Source organism: Fundulus heteroclitus, chromosome 11 (genome assembly GCF_011125445.2).
Source record: "Fundulus heteroclitus isolate FHET01 chromosome 11, MU-UCD_Fhet_4.1, whole genome shotgun sequence".
NCBI classification, from domain to species: Eukaryota; Metazoa; Chordata; class Actinopteri; order Cyprinodontiformes; family Fundulidae; genus Fundulus; species Fundulus heteroclitus.
In genome coordinates, this window is record NC_046371.1 from 9,965,551 (window position 1) to 9,980,427 (window position 14,877).

Sequence of the window (14,877 nt, forward strand, 5' to 3'; positions counted from 1 at the left end):
CGGCAGACTCCGCATGGCATGTGCACCCTCTGATTTCATTTTTAAACACCTCACTAAAGCTGAAAGTCGCTGACATTATGTTGTGTTCATTTAGTAACACCTTCCACACTGAAGAGTGTCCCAGTGACCGGTCAAGGCTAGTTTTGGTGCCCTCTGTGTTGACAAAAGGATGTAATTTGGGGTTTCAGATCAGCCGGTCACCAGTCAGGAGCTAAAGATCTGTCCATTTAGGTCACCGCCCAAAAAAGAGATGCAACACCGACTGCATTCATGGAAGAAAATCAGAGAGAACAGTGCTAAGAATTAAAATCTTTTATCATTTCAACTGTCTTTAGGCGGCTCTGGTGTTCCGAATCCATACACATTTATCAAGAATTACCTCGTTGCAGTTTAATTCTTCACCACTAGGTGTCACTAATTCCACCCAGTCGAAAACAATGGTATAAACTAGAGAAGAAGGCATAACTTTTAGTCTGACGTATGAACGTCTTCAGGAAGTGTCTGTTTTTTCTTACAGGTCTTGGACCCGGACAAGGAAGATGAGGAAGACAGCGCTGTAGTTGTGACAGACGATGGCGACAAAACGCAGAAGAAGAATCTCAAGGATGATGATGATGACGACGACGATGATGATGATGAAGAGGAGGAGGAGCAAGAAGAAGAAGAAGAAGAAGATATGGAGGTTACAGATTTTCCTCTTACTGTCCGCTCTTTTGTAGTTTCACATTTTACAGGTTCAGACCAAACTTCAGACGCTGAATTAAAAATAATAATAATAATAATAATAATAAAACGTGTTGTGGTCAGGCTGACGAGTCAGACGAGTCCGATAATGATTCTGACGAGGAGGATGCAATGGAGGAAGCAATGGAGGAGGAAGATGAAAAGATGGAGGGAGGAGAAGTGGACCAAAACTTTCGCATGGAGCTGATGAAGGTCCTGCAGCAGCAGAACGCTCTGGTGGGTGATCCGTTCAGCACCTCCTGCTTCGCCTGCTACACCTTCTGGCCCCTGAAGCTTTAAGGTTATCTCAGTAATGACATTCGTTTAGGCCACGGAGGAGGACGCCGACAGCGACGAAGATCTGGACGACGAAGCCATGATGAAGCTGGACAAGAGCCTATCAGCGCTGTTCTCTGAGCAGAAGAAGAAGCTCCAGGCGAAGAAAGACGAGAAGGCGAAGCTGCAGAAAGAGAGGGTTCTGCTGCGGGAGTTCAAGATCAAGGTAGCGTACCCTCAGGAGTTTTAGGGTCATGAAGGATAGATGTGGGCCATGTTCAGGTGGACGGGTCTTTTTATCAGCGGTGACGTGTCCCTTTCAGGTGTTGGACCTGGTTGAGGTGTTTGTGGCCCGGCAGGCTGGGAGCCCCCTCATTCTGGGTTTAGTGGAGCCTCTGCTGAACATCATCGAAAGAGGAATGAGCTCCGGGAGCGAACAGCAGGAGCAGGAATTCCTCCGCAGAGCCGCAGACATCTTCAGGTAGGAACCACCTCACCTGGGTTCCTGATCTAACGTCGGTTTTCAGCCGTCTGTGGAGCTTTTTTTTTTTGTTTTTTATCGATTACAGGATTTGAGAATATGTCAAACACTGTGAATCTTTTCCAAGGGCTGCACGATAATTCAATAACATTATATATCGATTGATAGACGGATAGATAATAGAAAAGAAGGGTCAATAAAAGCTTCAATAGAATAATTCATTTTGCATTCTAGCCATATAGGTTAATATTACAGACATTAAATCCTCCCAACCAATCACAAACGCAGACCCAGGAACCAAGCTCCGCCCCCTTCAAAGAGTTCATACAGCATGCATTTTTTTTTTTTTTTTTTTTTTTTAACTTGCAGTTTTGGTAAAAAGTTGGTTGAATAAAGGGTTGAGTTGGAATTCAATGTTTGTTCTGTATCTAAAAACAAAACATAAAACGGTCAGGGCTGCATTTAAAATATGTTTTGAATTTGTTGATAATTATCGTTATCGATCAATGGGATTTCTATTTTATCTATATGCTTTTTTTTTTTTAGCCCTATCTATTCCATACCTCCATTTCATTCATCCGTCTCTGTTCATCCATTCAATATTAATGTGTCAATCTTTCTGTCCAGTTGTCCAACTATCAATGTTTGATCCATCGCTCTGTCCACCAACACGTCTATTTATCCATTCGTCTGCCCATATATCTCCCTAAATTTCCATCCATCAACACGTCAGTTTACGCATCCATCTGTCCAATCACCAGTTTATGCCCATTTCTCCAGTGCTTTTTATAAAGGTAATTTTAATAGTTTGATAATAAATTGCTATCATCAGGTTGAATTTTCAGGCGTTTTAGATCCAGGTCATATTGTGGGGACGGTCAAAGCTGCTGCTGCTGCTGTGATTAGAATAAGTTTAGAACTACCCTAATATTTTATTATTAATAATCAGATTATTCATGCAAACCTTTTCTTCATGGCTTTGTGCAACATTCTCTCTTTTTCCAGGAACCATCTGTGCAGGTCCAGAGTGTACTGCAAGACCGCCGGCGACAGGCAGGGGGAGCTCCACGACCTGCTGGAGAAACTGATGAGCAGAGCCCAGAAGCTGTCCGAGTCCTCCGTGTGTCTCTACTACTTCAGGTATGAGGTCACGGTCTGATGGCGGCGGCGAGCGGAAAGCCACGCCGAACTTTCTCGCTCGCCTCCTGTGTCTGTGAACGCTCCGCTCACGTCTGCCCCCCCAGGGCGGAGCAGAGCCCGCCGATACAGACAGAAAGCAGACTTTCTACCTGATTGTGTGAATCAGTTGCTGATGTTGTGTTTCCCTTCAGCGCGTCTCTTTATGTGGTGAAAGTGCTGCGCGGTCCTCTGCCCGCTGAGACCAAAGAGGAGCCGATGGCCGACGGAGCGGCGGCTGCAGTAAACGATGTATGTTTAAACACTTTGACCTGGTTCACGGCTGGATTTAAGCTTCTCCTGATCTCCTCCCTGTAGGAGGCTGCTGGGCTTAGATTATTGGACATGGTAGATGGTAGAAAACGGGAAGTAAAGGAGTAATTTGGGGCTTTCCTTAATTTTAAGCCAAAGGGATCAGCCCAACATTCAGATGGTCTACCTGACAACAGACAACACCTCCGATGTCTCTTCCTCTAATTAGAACGTCACCTCCTTTTTTTTCCCCTTCATGTCTTGGCACACATATTTTCTGCCGTCGTGCTGTTTCCTCATAGTTTTACTTCCCTAGTCCTTTCAAGAATGCATCGTTTGTTTTCATGCATATTTCAGCCTGTGCGGGCAGCTCTCACAAGCTTTTTGATGGGAAGAACGGCGAAAAGAGCCAAACAGGGGGGAGACTTTCAACGACTGTCAGTGCGGTTGGCTTCTAAAATACTTTTTATTATAAATAAAACAAAGCAAGTAGAGCTTTGCGATTTTTTGTTTTGTTTTATCTTAATATTGCGATTTAATGCAATTATTTTTTTCCCAGTTTAATTCATCGTCTCTTTTTAAACTTGTACAAACAACAAATCAATCTGTTTCATCTCTGTGTAGATCAGGTGCTAAAAGAGCCGCTGCGTCTCAACTCAGAGCAGAAATGATTGCGTTCTGCCTGCGATATATTTCAACTAAAATTGCGATTTCATTTTGACTTTTCTCTGCATTAATCACAAGCAACAAAAATGGCTTCTAGATAAAGATGTTTGTAAACAAGGACTATTTAAAACAAGAACTTTTAATGTTTTTATTAATCAGAATATTATTCAAGAGAACAGCTTTTAATTGATTTGGACGTCCATCCTTGCTGAACATAAAGTGCAAAGAGCAACTAACAAGTCTGTGTATTAAACTGATTGACCAGAACTTAATGCTATGGTGAGATTCCTGAAAGTTTCTGGTAAAACAGTATGATTATATAAACTCTAAAACAAGTTATTAAAATTAAATTATCTTACTGCTGCAACTCTTTTCCCTTCCATGTGGAGGCACACCAACTTTAAACATAATTACGACACCTAAAGGATGCGTCTGATTCACTAATTGTTATATAGCCAAAAATTGCAGACCCCCTGCGATTTGGAAATTATGTTTTTTTAAAATTGTAATTATATTACAAATGCGATTAATTGTGCAGCCCTAAAAGCAAGTGTTTAATTATTGTAGTTAATGTGCAGGTCTGGCTGTTGATGCTTTCTGTAGGCCCCTCCTGATGACAGGACAGTGCTTAGCTTCATATAACATTTCAGTAAGTTGAAAGCAAATAGAAAGAGGGATCTCTGACTTCTTTTTGCACAACCTCTTCAGATTCTCCAGAGTTCTGGGTGGTTGCTTGTCACCTCAAAGGTTTTCTATACAATTCAGGTTATGGTTTGCTAATGAACAGTTTCTGTGCCAATTAGGTCAGACGGCATGTTTTAGATCACAATCCTGCTGCAACGTCGGGTGATTTGTTTTATTTTTGTCATGCCACGCGTTCTAACAAGGTTACCCAGGGTCCGCGAAAGAGAAACAGGCCCACAGCATCACAGATCCTCCACCATAACCACCTAGCGAGGGTAAAATGTTCTTTGCTTCTCACCAAACCCACCTGTTGGTCGTCTGAAGCCACGTTCAAAGCATCAAACTGCCTCACGTTGCTCATACCGGCAAGATGCACTTATCCAGCCTTGTCTTTTGCTCTGACTGTTGGCGGGTTTTCTTGGAGCCAGTTGGGATTCCTGGAAATCCCAACATAGAGGATCTGATATCTCAGAAAATTAGAACATTGTGAAAAGGTCCAATATTGAAGACCCTTGGTGCCACACTCTAACCAGCAGCTTAACTCAATACACCTGCAAAGGCCTTTAAATGGTCTCTGCCTAGTGTAGGCGACACAATCACAGGGAAGGCTGCAGACTTGACTGTTGTCCAAAAGACCTCGCACAAGGAGGGCAAGACACAACAGGTCATTGATAAAGAGGCTGGCTGTTCACAGAGCTCTGTGTCCAAGCACATTAACAGAGAGGCGAAAAGATGTGGTAGAAAAAAAGTGTACAAGCAACAGGGATGACCGCACCCTGGAGAGTATTGTGAAATAGTACCTATTCAAAAATGCTGGAGTCAGTGCTTCAAGAACCACCAGACAGACGTATATGACATGGTTTCAGCTGTCGCAGTCCTTGTGTCAAGCCACTCTTGAACAAGAGAGTGTCAGAAGCGTCTCGCCTGGGCTAAAGACAAGGAGCACTGGACTTCTGCTGAGTGGTCCAAAGTTATGTTCTCTGATGAAAGTAAGTTCTGCATTTCCTTTAGAAATTAAGGTCCCAGAGTCTGGAGGAAGAGAGGAAAAGTGTAAAGTTTCCACAGTCAGTGATGGTGTGGGGTGCCATGTGTTTTGAAGTTAAAGGACAACGCAGCCGTCTACCAGGAAGTTTTAGAGCACTTCAGGTTCCCTGCTGCTGACCAACTTTAAGGAGATGCAGATTTAATTTCCCAACAGGACTTGGCACCTGCACACTGCGCCAAAGCTATCAGCACCTGGTTTAAGGACCATGGGGCCTGTTCTTAATTGGCCAGCAAACTCGCCTGACCTTAACTTCATATAAAATCTATGGCCTCAATCAGAGCAACCTGGACTCTCATAACACCTGAGCAGACTGATGGACTCCATGCCACGCCGCATTGCTGCAGTAATCCTGGGAAAAGGAGCACAAATGAAATACTAAGAGCTGTACATGCTCATATTTTTCATGTTCAAACTGCAAAAAGGGAACTAAAAGTAAGTAAAATCGTCTTGAAATAAGTGTATTTTTCCTTGACTTGAGCAGCTAAATAAGACTATTTGCCAATTGAATGAGTATTTTTACCCCTAAAGTAAGATTATTAGCTATCCTGCACTTGAAACAAGATTATGGAGATTGTTATTATTCCACTGGCAAATAGTCTTATTTACCTGCTCAAATCAAGGAAGAATACACTCGTTTCAAGACAATTTTACTTACTTTTACTTCCCTTCTTGCAGTGCATAGTTTTCAGTTGACCAACATTTCTGGAAATCCTTTTTTTATGTAGGTCTTCAGTAATATTCTAATTTTATGAGATACTGAATTTGGGGTTTTCATTAGTTGTCAGTTATAATCATCATAATGTAATACACTGAAAGAACTATTCTTTCAGTTCTGGTCTAGATTAAGTGGAACTGTGATGCATTGGTCTGAATACCCCGTGATTGTTGCCCCACAGACATGTCCCCTTTAAATGACATGTTTTCTTGTTTTTCCCATCTTGAAGGGTGGCATTTTCATATTTGCACACCAAGGAAACAAAAAGGGATTCATTTTGCTCTGATAAACTTTAGAGAAAGTAAAATATAAATTACCTAATGGGAATCGTCAGAGATGCCAATAAGTGTGCTTCCAGTGTTTGTGTAGCAACACTAACATTAACTCCCCATTTAATAAATGTACCCTGTCTACATGTTTTGTGTAATTATGCAAATTTAATAAAATATTCATTAGTTTTGAGACTTTGAGGCGATAAATGTGGAGAATGCTTTACGTTATACGCCCTTTACTATATGATTAATAAAGGAAATTGAGCCATTATTAGTTTCAACTCGGTATAAACTGTATAACTGAGAACGAGTTTAACACACAGAGCTGCGTCTCCCTCACATGCGCGCACACGCAGGCGTTTTCACAGCTGAAGGATGGAGCTGTTGTCAGATGTCTTCAAAAAGTGTCTGAAATTAATTGAAAAGGATCTTGAAAGGGGAGCCTGACACCTTTTTGGCATTAAAAAAAAACATTTCTCCACTGTTTTCAGATAATTAGTTTATTATAAGCCCGAGCTGACAGACAGCTCTTACTTTTACCAGGCTTTGAACTATATGTTTCCACAACAATAAAGCAGATGTGAAGGTACTGATAGTGTTTCTTTGGCATATGTTCTAATTAACTACGAGGCTGTAACTAATAAATTTTTGTATTAATTAGAGTATTATCAAAAAAGTTTTACAAAAAGTGAAAATGATCTAGTTCCACCGCAGTCTAAACATTTAATTCTGTTCATTTTCATGATTATGCCGTACAGTTGATTAAAACTTTTTTTAATTGTTTCCTTGTCTTTATAAAGTGGAAAGTTCAGTGGAAGGAAAAAGTGTGCTGGAAACAGCTGGAAAAGGGCTTGTGAAGCAGAGTTCATTTTAAGAATTTGGAGCAGCCGCACACAGACGTATGCAGGAAATGAGCTGCGAATAAAAGCCTCTTTTTCAGATAAAACTAAATTTGACGTTCCATTTGGAAAACAAGGTCGAAAATCGAAGATCCCAGAGCCTGGGACATTTTAATGAGATTGAAATTTAACGAGATGCTCCTGCTTCTCTCAGATAGAATCAGGAAATATGCAGTGATTGTTCTCACCATTTGGTACATTTAAAAAAAAACAATAAACAAAGAGAAGAAGCTCCAGTGAGAGCAGCTCTGACTGACAGGAACAAGATGGTTAGCGTACAGCAGAGAAACAGAGCAGAGCAGCTCATCTGACGGGTTTTTTTTCCCTCCGCTGTCATTTCATCCTGTCATAAGTGGGAAGCGAGCCAGCAGGACTCAGAAGCAGCTAGTCTAGCTTGACTTGTCATCATTTGAAGCGTCGTCTTTCTGCCAACTTCTCAGAAAGAGAGTGTGAGCCCTCATGCCTGTCTCGTCTCCTGTTCGCCCACAGCCGACGTTCATGGGGAGCGTTGACGTGGATCGGGTGTCGACGCTCTTCAGGGAGGCTCTGATCTCCTTCATGAGCCGAAGGAAGAGCCCGCTGACGACCCAGATGTTCACCGACTTGTTCAACAGGTTCCCCGTGAGTCCAGGAGGCACATCTTTTACCTGCGTTCTCCCTGTCAGACCATGAATGACTCTTGACCGCCGTGATTTCTGCAGGTTTTATGCGTGAGCCTCCTGGAGACGGTGGTGCAGCACATCACGGCCGGACTCCGGGAACATCAGCAGGTAAAGTCTGTTCCCAAACGGGAAACAAAACCAAAAGCTGACAAATGATTCAATATTAAGGCAGCCTAAAGAATCCTTATTTGTATTCATACTGAGCAAAAATTACACGAGAGAGCGAATTAATTGAACAATTTGATCACAAGAAGCATAACTCTGCTGCGTAATTAGACCTTGAAGCTCTTGAGTCATTGCTCCATATGGTTTGAACCTTTTTTTAAAGGACAATTATGGAAATCATCTGCAAATCCCAGGGAAAGATGAGTCGACAAATGTTTGTTTTGACTTTGCAACCCCACCCCCACCCCCGCCATGAGGGGAAAAAAACATCATAAAAGAGCAGCTCACGCACAGATTTAAATAAATCTCTCATTTCTCGTTTAACAGCTGGGGGCTGCACATCTCCATAAAAAGCATTCACACTTTAAACTGTTTATTTTAAGACCCGAGGAGGTGTTTCAGCAGCGTTCCCGAACTTGTTCATGTCACAGTTCTCAGTTACAGCCATAAAAGCCGAAATGGGCCCAGAATACGTGACGAATATAGTTCTACAGTGGTCAGGCTGTACGGAGCCTGAAGATAGATGGATGGATGGATGGATGGATGGATGGAGGGGAAAATGGGCGGGTCAATGGATTGATCAGTCGATTGATGGACGGACGGATGGATGGATGGATAGAAAAGTTGATGGATGAATGGAAAGAAGGATGGATGAAACAATGGATTAATGGATGGCTCAATCGATGGATGAAGGGATGATGGATGAAAAAAAACATGAAAAATCTGTTGGGTGGATGAATGCATCATTTGATGAATGGATGGAGACATGGATGGATGGATGGAAGAATAGGAAAACTGGTGGATGGATGGATGGATGGATGGATGGATGGATGGATGGATGGATAGAAAACTTGATGGATGAATGGAAAGAAGGATGGATGAAACAATGGATTGATGGATGGCTCAATCGATGGATGAAGGGATGATGGATGGAAAAAAACATGAAAAATCTGTTGGGTGGATGAATGCATCATTTGATGAATGGATGGAGACATGGATGGATGGATGGAAGGATAAAAAGATGGATGGATGGATGGATGGAGGGGGAGAAAAATGAAAAATCTGTTGGGTGGATGGATGCATCATTTGATGAATAGATGGAGACATGGATGGATGGATGGAAGGATAGAAAACTTGATGGATGAATGGAAAGAAGGATGGATGAAACAATGGATTGTTGGATGGCTCAATCGATGGATGAAGGGATGATGGATGGAAAAAAACATGAAAAATCTGTTAGGTGGATGGATGCATCATTTGATGAATAGATGGAGACATGGATGGATGGATGGATGGATGGAGGGGAAAATGGGGGGGGTCAATGGATTGATCAGTCGATGGATGGATGGATGGATAGGAAAACTGGTGGATGGATGGAAGGATGGATGAATAAAAACAAATGCATGGATCAATCAGTGAATTTATGGCTGGGCAGAACTTTTACACATTATGATAGATTTTTCTATCTGGAGTTTAATTTTCCCAAATTATCCAATGTCACTCACGACTTTTCCAGACTGTCGGAGCCTGTTTCATCGATAGTAAAGGATATAAACATTCAGCTTTTAATAATAATAATAATAATAATAATAATAATAATAATAATAATAATAATAATAATAATAATAATAATAATAATTCTTTAAAGAAGCAATAAGCAGAATTTCACCACTAGGTGCGCTGTTGAGCGTTGTCTGTAGACCAAAACAAGCCACGACTCTCTCCACCTCCAAAATCTAAGCAACATAGCAGTTATCCACTTCAGTTTGACAACTTTTGTCACAATAAAGAATGTCCTGAGTGTATATGAGGATCACAATGAGCCGCTCACATCAAACTATGCTAACGGTGTTAGCTGGGCTCCCGGCTACTCGCCTCACAGAGTAGTAACACCTGGTCCATTGCTGGTCAAACTCCAACAATTAACCCACATCCCACAATTGTAGAACTACATTAAATGATATCAACATAGCAACACAAGACAAAATTTTAAGACCGACAAAAACAAACATTTGACTTAATGCTGTTACTCACCGGTCCAGGAGGAGGAAAGCTAGCTCCAAGTCAAACTGGAGCTGCTTCTGCTCTCCTCCTTGGAAACCTGAGGACAATATTAGTCCTTTCCTTGTCTGTGTTTTTTTTTTTTTTTTTGTTTGTTTTTTTGTGGTAATAATGGGTTCTGATTGTAGATGAAGGCGACGGTAGCATTTAATGGCCAGGGAGGGTCTAGCCCTCTTGTTCACATGGACGTACATGCAGGCCCGGCTATGTAAAGAGATGGTGTATGACGTCATACCGTAGTCTGTATCTAAAAAGACACCTTTAGTTCTTCACAAAACTATGTTTTTAGTTCTATCTAGAATAATGAATTATTGCTTATTGCTCCTTTTAAACAGTGTGTGGATAAAAAGTGTTTTAAATAACTGATTGATTGCATTCTCTACTATCAGCAAGGCCAAAATTAAAAACAAAGTTTTATTTCCTTTTTTTTTTTGTTGCCATCATCATCAACCTTCACACAAATCAGACACTTTCCCTTCCTGTGTTTTCTTGCTGTAATCATTTTGGGTATGTGCTGGATTCTTGTTCTCCCGCTCACTGCAAAAACGGATGTAAAAATAACTAAAATGTTCTTAAAATTTGTGTTTTTGTCCTAGATTTGAGCAGGTAAATAAGATTCTCTGCCAATGGAATGAGTATTTTGACCCCTGAAATAAGATAATTAGATATACTGCACATTAAATAAGATGATGAAGATAAATTGTTCCTATTTTAAGTGCAAGAATCTTATTCTATTGGCAGATCATCTTATTTACGTGCTCAAATCAAGGAAAAAGACACACATTTTAAGAAAATGTTACTTATTTTAGTTCCGTTTTTGCAGTGCTGGGCGTTAGGAGCGTTTCTGGTCATAACACGGATGTCATTTTGTGTCCAGGGTCAAGCGTGCGTGTTGGTGTTGCGAGCGATGCAGAACAAAGACGTCCAGCAGATTCAGAGCGCCGAGCAGAGGACGCAGCTCTGCGAGAAGGTGTCGGAGCAGCTGGCTTTGGTAAGTAAGCTGGCTTTCTGCACCACCAGAACCCTGAAAGCCGTCAGTGAGCCGTCCGGATGTCAGATGAGTTTATCTGTGAATCCCCGCTGAAAGTACCCCAGCCTCAGAGGACGCAGCCTGTTTTATGGTTTAACTCATTAGTAAAGAATGAGCTAAACATTAAACTGCATTTTGTTGATGTATTTGATGTAATTTCGGATCGACTCATCCGACTTTCCCTCCTCTTCCTCCTCCGACCAGCCCTGCCCTCTACAGCTCAGGCTCTGCCGGCTCTGTGCGTGTGGAACTGATTGAACGTCTCACTCGTGCGCACCGCGGCTCCACTTTGAGCAGAAATGTTCATTCAAATGCATGCTTCAAGCCTGTTTGCCTCCTAATTACATTAATCTCAAACCTTTATGAGATTGCATGGTGCAGTGATAAATGATAATTGGAGGCGCTGCTCCTCTCGCCGTCCTCCCCGCGTCCTCCAGAGAGCAGAGGGTGAAGACATGCGTAATTACATGCTTCTGTAAGCCCTCCCAGAGCAGCTCCGCCCCGGCCGTCTCGTCCCCTGAAATAAAATCTCGCCTTGTCTCGTCTGAGCCGCCTCCTCTGTCCTTCATTTCTGTTTCTTACGTATTTGTCTCGGAAGTAAGACAAAATAGGCCTTATTTGTAGCATATAATGCTTTTAAATTCCCCCTTTTTTTTCTTTTTTTTTTGGCAGAAAACTGTAATAATAAGGCACTTTGAAACTGTTTTGTTTGATATTTGTAAAGATTATACAAGTATTTGTGTAAAAATAAATAAAAAAATTAAAAAAATAAGGACAAATAAATGGGGGCAGCTATATAAGCATAGGGCTGGACGATACAGGAAAAAAAGCATATCGATAAAATAGAAATCATATTGATTGATATCGATAATTATCAACAAATTAAAAATATATATTTTAAGTGCAGCTCTGGCCATTTTATGCTGTTGCTTAGCAACCTATTTTTATACACAGAACACACAAACACTGAATTCAAACTCAACCCTTTATTCAACCAACTTTATACCAAAACTTCAAGTTTTTGAAAAAAGGAAAAAACACGCTCTCTGAACTCTTTGAAGGGGGCGGAGCTTGGTTCCTGGGTCTGTGTTCTGATTGGTTGGGAGGATGTAATGATCTAATATTAACCTACATGATAGGCTAGAATGCAAAATGAAGGAAAACTGTTATTCTATTGAACTATTTATTGACCCTTTTTTCTATCATCCATATATATTGTTATTGAATTATCATCCAGCCCTATATAAGCAGATATTGAATTAAAAATGTCCATTATCTTTGATGTTCGATTATAAATGTCATCGCTTCTAACATGCGGATTGAATTGGTTGACTTTCGCAAAGGATTTGGTTTTTAAAGTTTGTCTTTATTTACCAGGGAGCAACATGAATTGACATCTAGTCCTCTCTGTTGTTTTAGAGTATCGGTCAGGTGGACCCAGCTCAGACCAAGGTGGGCAAAGAGAAGCTGGTTAAAACCCTGGAGCTCTGTCAGTTTTTGGTCAAACACGTTCACTACCAGGTGGGTGGGCTCACGGTGCAGAAATGAAGCCTGAATCTGAAAAAATAATGTAAATGTGGTCCAGATTCAGTTTTTGTCTCTGCTACATGTGTAGAAACTGCCTGTGGACCTCGAGCCCCTGAAGAAGTCCTTAGACTCCTTGACCAGCAGCATCACTTTCAAGAAGACCGGACAAATGGAGGACACCTACTGGGCTGTGATGAAACACTTTGGAGTGACGTAAGCTAAAGAGACGTCTTTAGAAACCCAATTTTCCTGTTTATAGTTCGGCACACCGTATAAAATCTCGTTTCACCTTGACTTTGTTTATGTTCTGTTACCAGGAAGCCCAAAGTTGTAAAGACGAAGCCTGACAAGGACGGCGAGCAGGAGGCTGCTCCCAAGAAGAAGAAAGGTTTCCTGCCAGAAAGCAAAAAACGTAAAAAGCGCAACAAGCCTGTGCTGGAGCCGGCGGCGGGGCAGCCGTCCCCTGCCGACAAACCCGGGGAGCAGAGGGGACAGGCGGCAAAGAAACAGGACAAGAAGGCTAAACAGAAACGACCCGCCCATGGAGCGGCTGCTTCACCTTCCAGCCCGGCCAAGAAGAGCAAAACACAACCCGACAGCAAAGCTGGCAAGAAGAAGAAGAAACCCAAGCAGAAGAAGGGTGTGGAGCAAGCATAATGTGGACTATTTAAACAGACGAGAAAATATCCTTTTAAACCGTCTTTTTTTCCCCCCCCCGACTCTGTTTTCTCCAGTGTTCAGCAAATGTAAAGCAGAGATGTGTAGGAAGTTTATTTTTTTCTAACATGTGACTGCAGTTGATTTTAAAAACAGTCTGAAACAATAAAAAATGTTTCTCAGCCTCTCAGTTCATCAGTTTTTTCGACTCTTAATTTCGGCTTCGTTATGCAGCACTAATGAGGCAGAAGCTAAATGGAAACGGCGCCGCGTCGCCTTTCGCAGAGCGCGGCGGCCCCGTGCCCACATCCGGCAGTCGCACGCATCCATCCTCGCTCTGATGGCTCTAAGGTAGAAAGTATCGGGATCCGGTCGTGTTTATCACCTTCAGCAGCTTGATTGGACATTCGGCCAATTGTACGTAGCGGTGTGAATGCTAATGAGGCCCGGGCCTCATTAACGAGTCTCATGATTCATCCTCGCTTTAGCAGCAGGCTTTTTTTTTTTTTTTTTTTTTTTTTGCTCCTCTTTCGCTGCTTTTTCAGTCGGACAGCTGGGAAGCAGAGGTGTGTGGTAAACTGAAGAGAGCGTTGCATTGTGTGAAACATTAACTTCAGCAGGTAATGCTCGCGTTTCATCACACTGAGCTGTTACGTTACCAGCTCTCGTGGTCCAATTAGAAAGGTTTTCAGTGACATTCGCTCTCAAATGGAATATTCTGAGCGTGCTAAGTCGAGGTGTGAACTCACAAACTCAGCATGAACCGAACCGGTTCGTAGCTCTCATTGACGGGGGAAGGCTCTGATGGAGGCAGCTGAAGTGACAATGATCCAGATCCTCAAACAGATTTTACCATCAGACTAATAAAATATGAGTATATATAAAACTCTTGAACGAGCTTTGTTTTATTCCTCTCATGGCTTTGCACTTTTTTTCCATGACACGTTTTCCTTCCACTCAACTTTCCCTTGACACCACTTTTCTTCAGGCCATTGACGGCCTCCACTAAAAGGACTGTCAGCTGGTCTTCCCCAGGATCGTGTGGAACAAAATATATCATTTCTTTATTAGAAAAAAAACCTTTAAAATATTTACTGGTCTGATGTAATATTTAAGTTTGATGAGAAACTGAATTCTGTTTGTCTTTATTTTCCATTAGGGTCAAGCAGCACACTGCAAATAGGGAACTAAAAGTGAGTAAAATGTTCTTGAAATTTGTGTATTTGTCCTTGATCTGATTTGAAATGATCTGCTAATGGAATAAGATTTTTGCACTTAAAATAAGAACAACTCATCTCTATCTCCTTATTTCACCTGCAGCGTAGCTAATTATCTTATTTTAGGGGTCAAAATACTCATTCCATTGGCAGAGAATCTTATTTACCTGCTCAAATTAAGAGCAAACACCCTCATTTCCAGAAATGTCTACTTTCAGTTCCCTTTTTTGGAGTGTAATCATCGAAATGAAATAAAAAGCATTTACAAAACATCACCCTGTGTGTGATGAAACTAATGGATTTCACTTTTTCAATGCAGTTACTTAAATCAACTTTTTGATGTTGATCTAATTAATTGAGATGAACATT

General features: G+C 41.6%; 1 protein-coding gene across 1 annotated transcript in view; it reads left to right on the top strand.

Annotated features, from left to right (window-relative positions):
• Positions 1-13,473, top strand: part of mybbp1a (MYB binding protein (P160) 1a) — a 28,215-nt gene extending 14,742 nt beyond the window's left edge. The window contains exons 16-27 of the mRNA XM_012881466.3: positions 518-682; positions 808-960; positions 1,052-1,225; positions 1,323-1,480; positions 2,486-2,620; positions 2,812-2,908; positions 7,679-7,810; positions 7,891-7,959; positions 10,955-11,068; positions 12,527-12,628; positions 12,723-12,847; positions 12,952-13,473. Coding sequence (XP_012736920.2) covers positions 518-682; positions 808-960; positions 1,052-1,225; positions 1,323-1,480; positions 2,486-2,620; positions 2,812-2,908; positions 7,679-7,810; positions 7,891-7,959; positions 10,955-11,068; positions 12,527-12,628; positions 12,723-12,847; positions 12,952-13,291 — 1,764 coding nt within the window. The 3' untranslated portion in view covers positions 13,292-13,473. The remainder of the gene's footprint in view (positions 1-517; positions 683-807; positions 961-1,051; positions 1,226-1,322; positions 1,481-2,485; positions 2,621-2,811; positions 2,909-7,678; positions 7,811-7,890; positions 7,960-10,954; positions 11,069-12,526; positions 12,629-12,722; positions 12,848-12,951) is intronic.
• Positions 13,474-14,877: the final 1,404 nt, after the last annotated feature.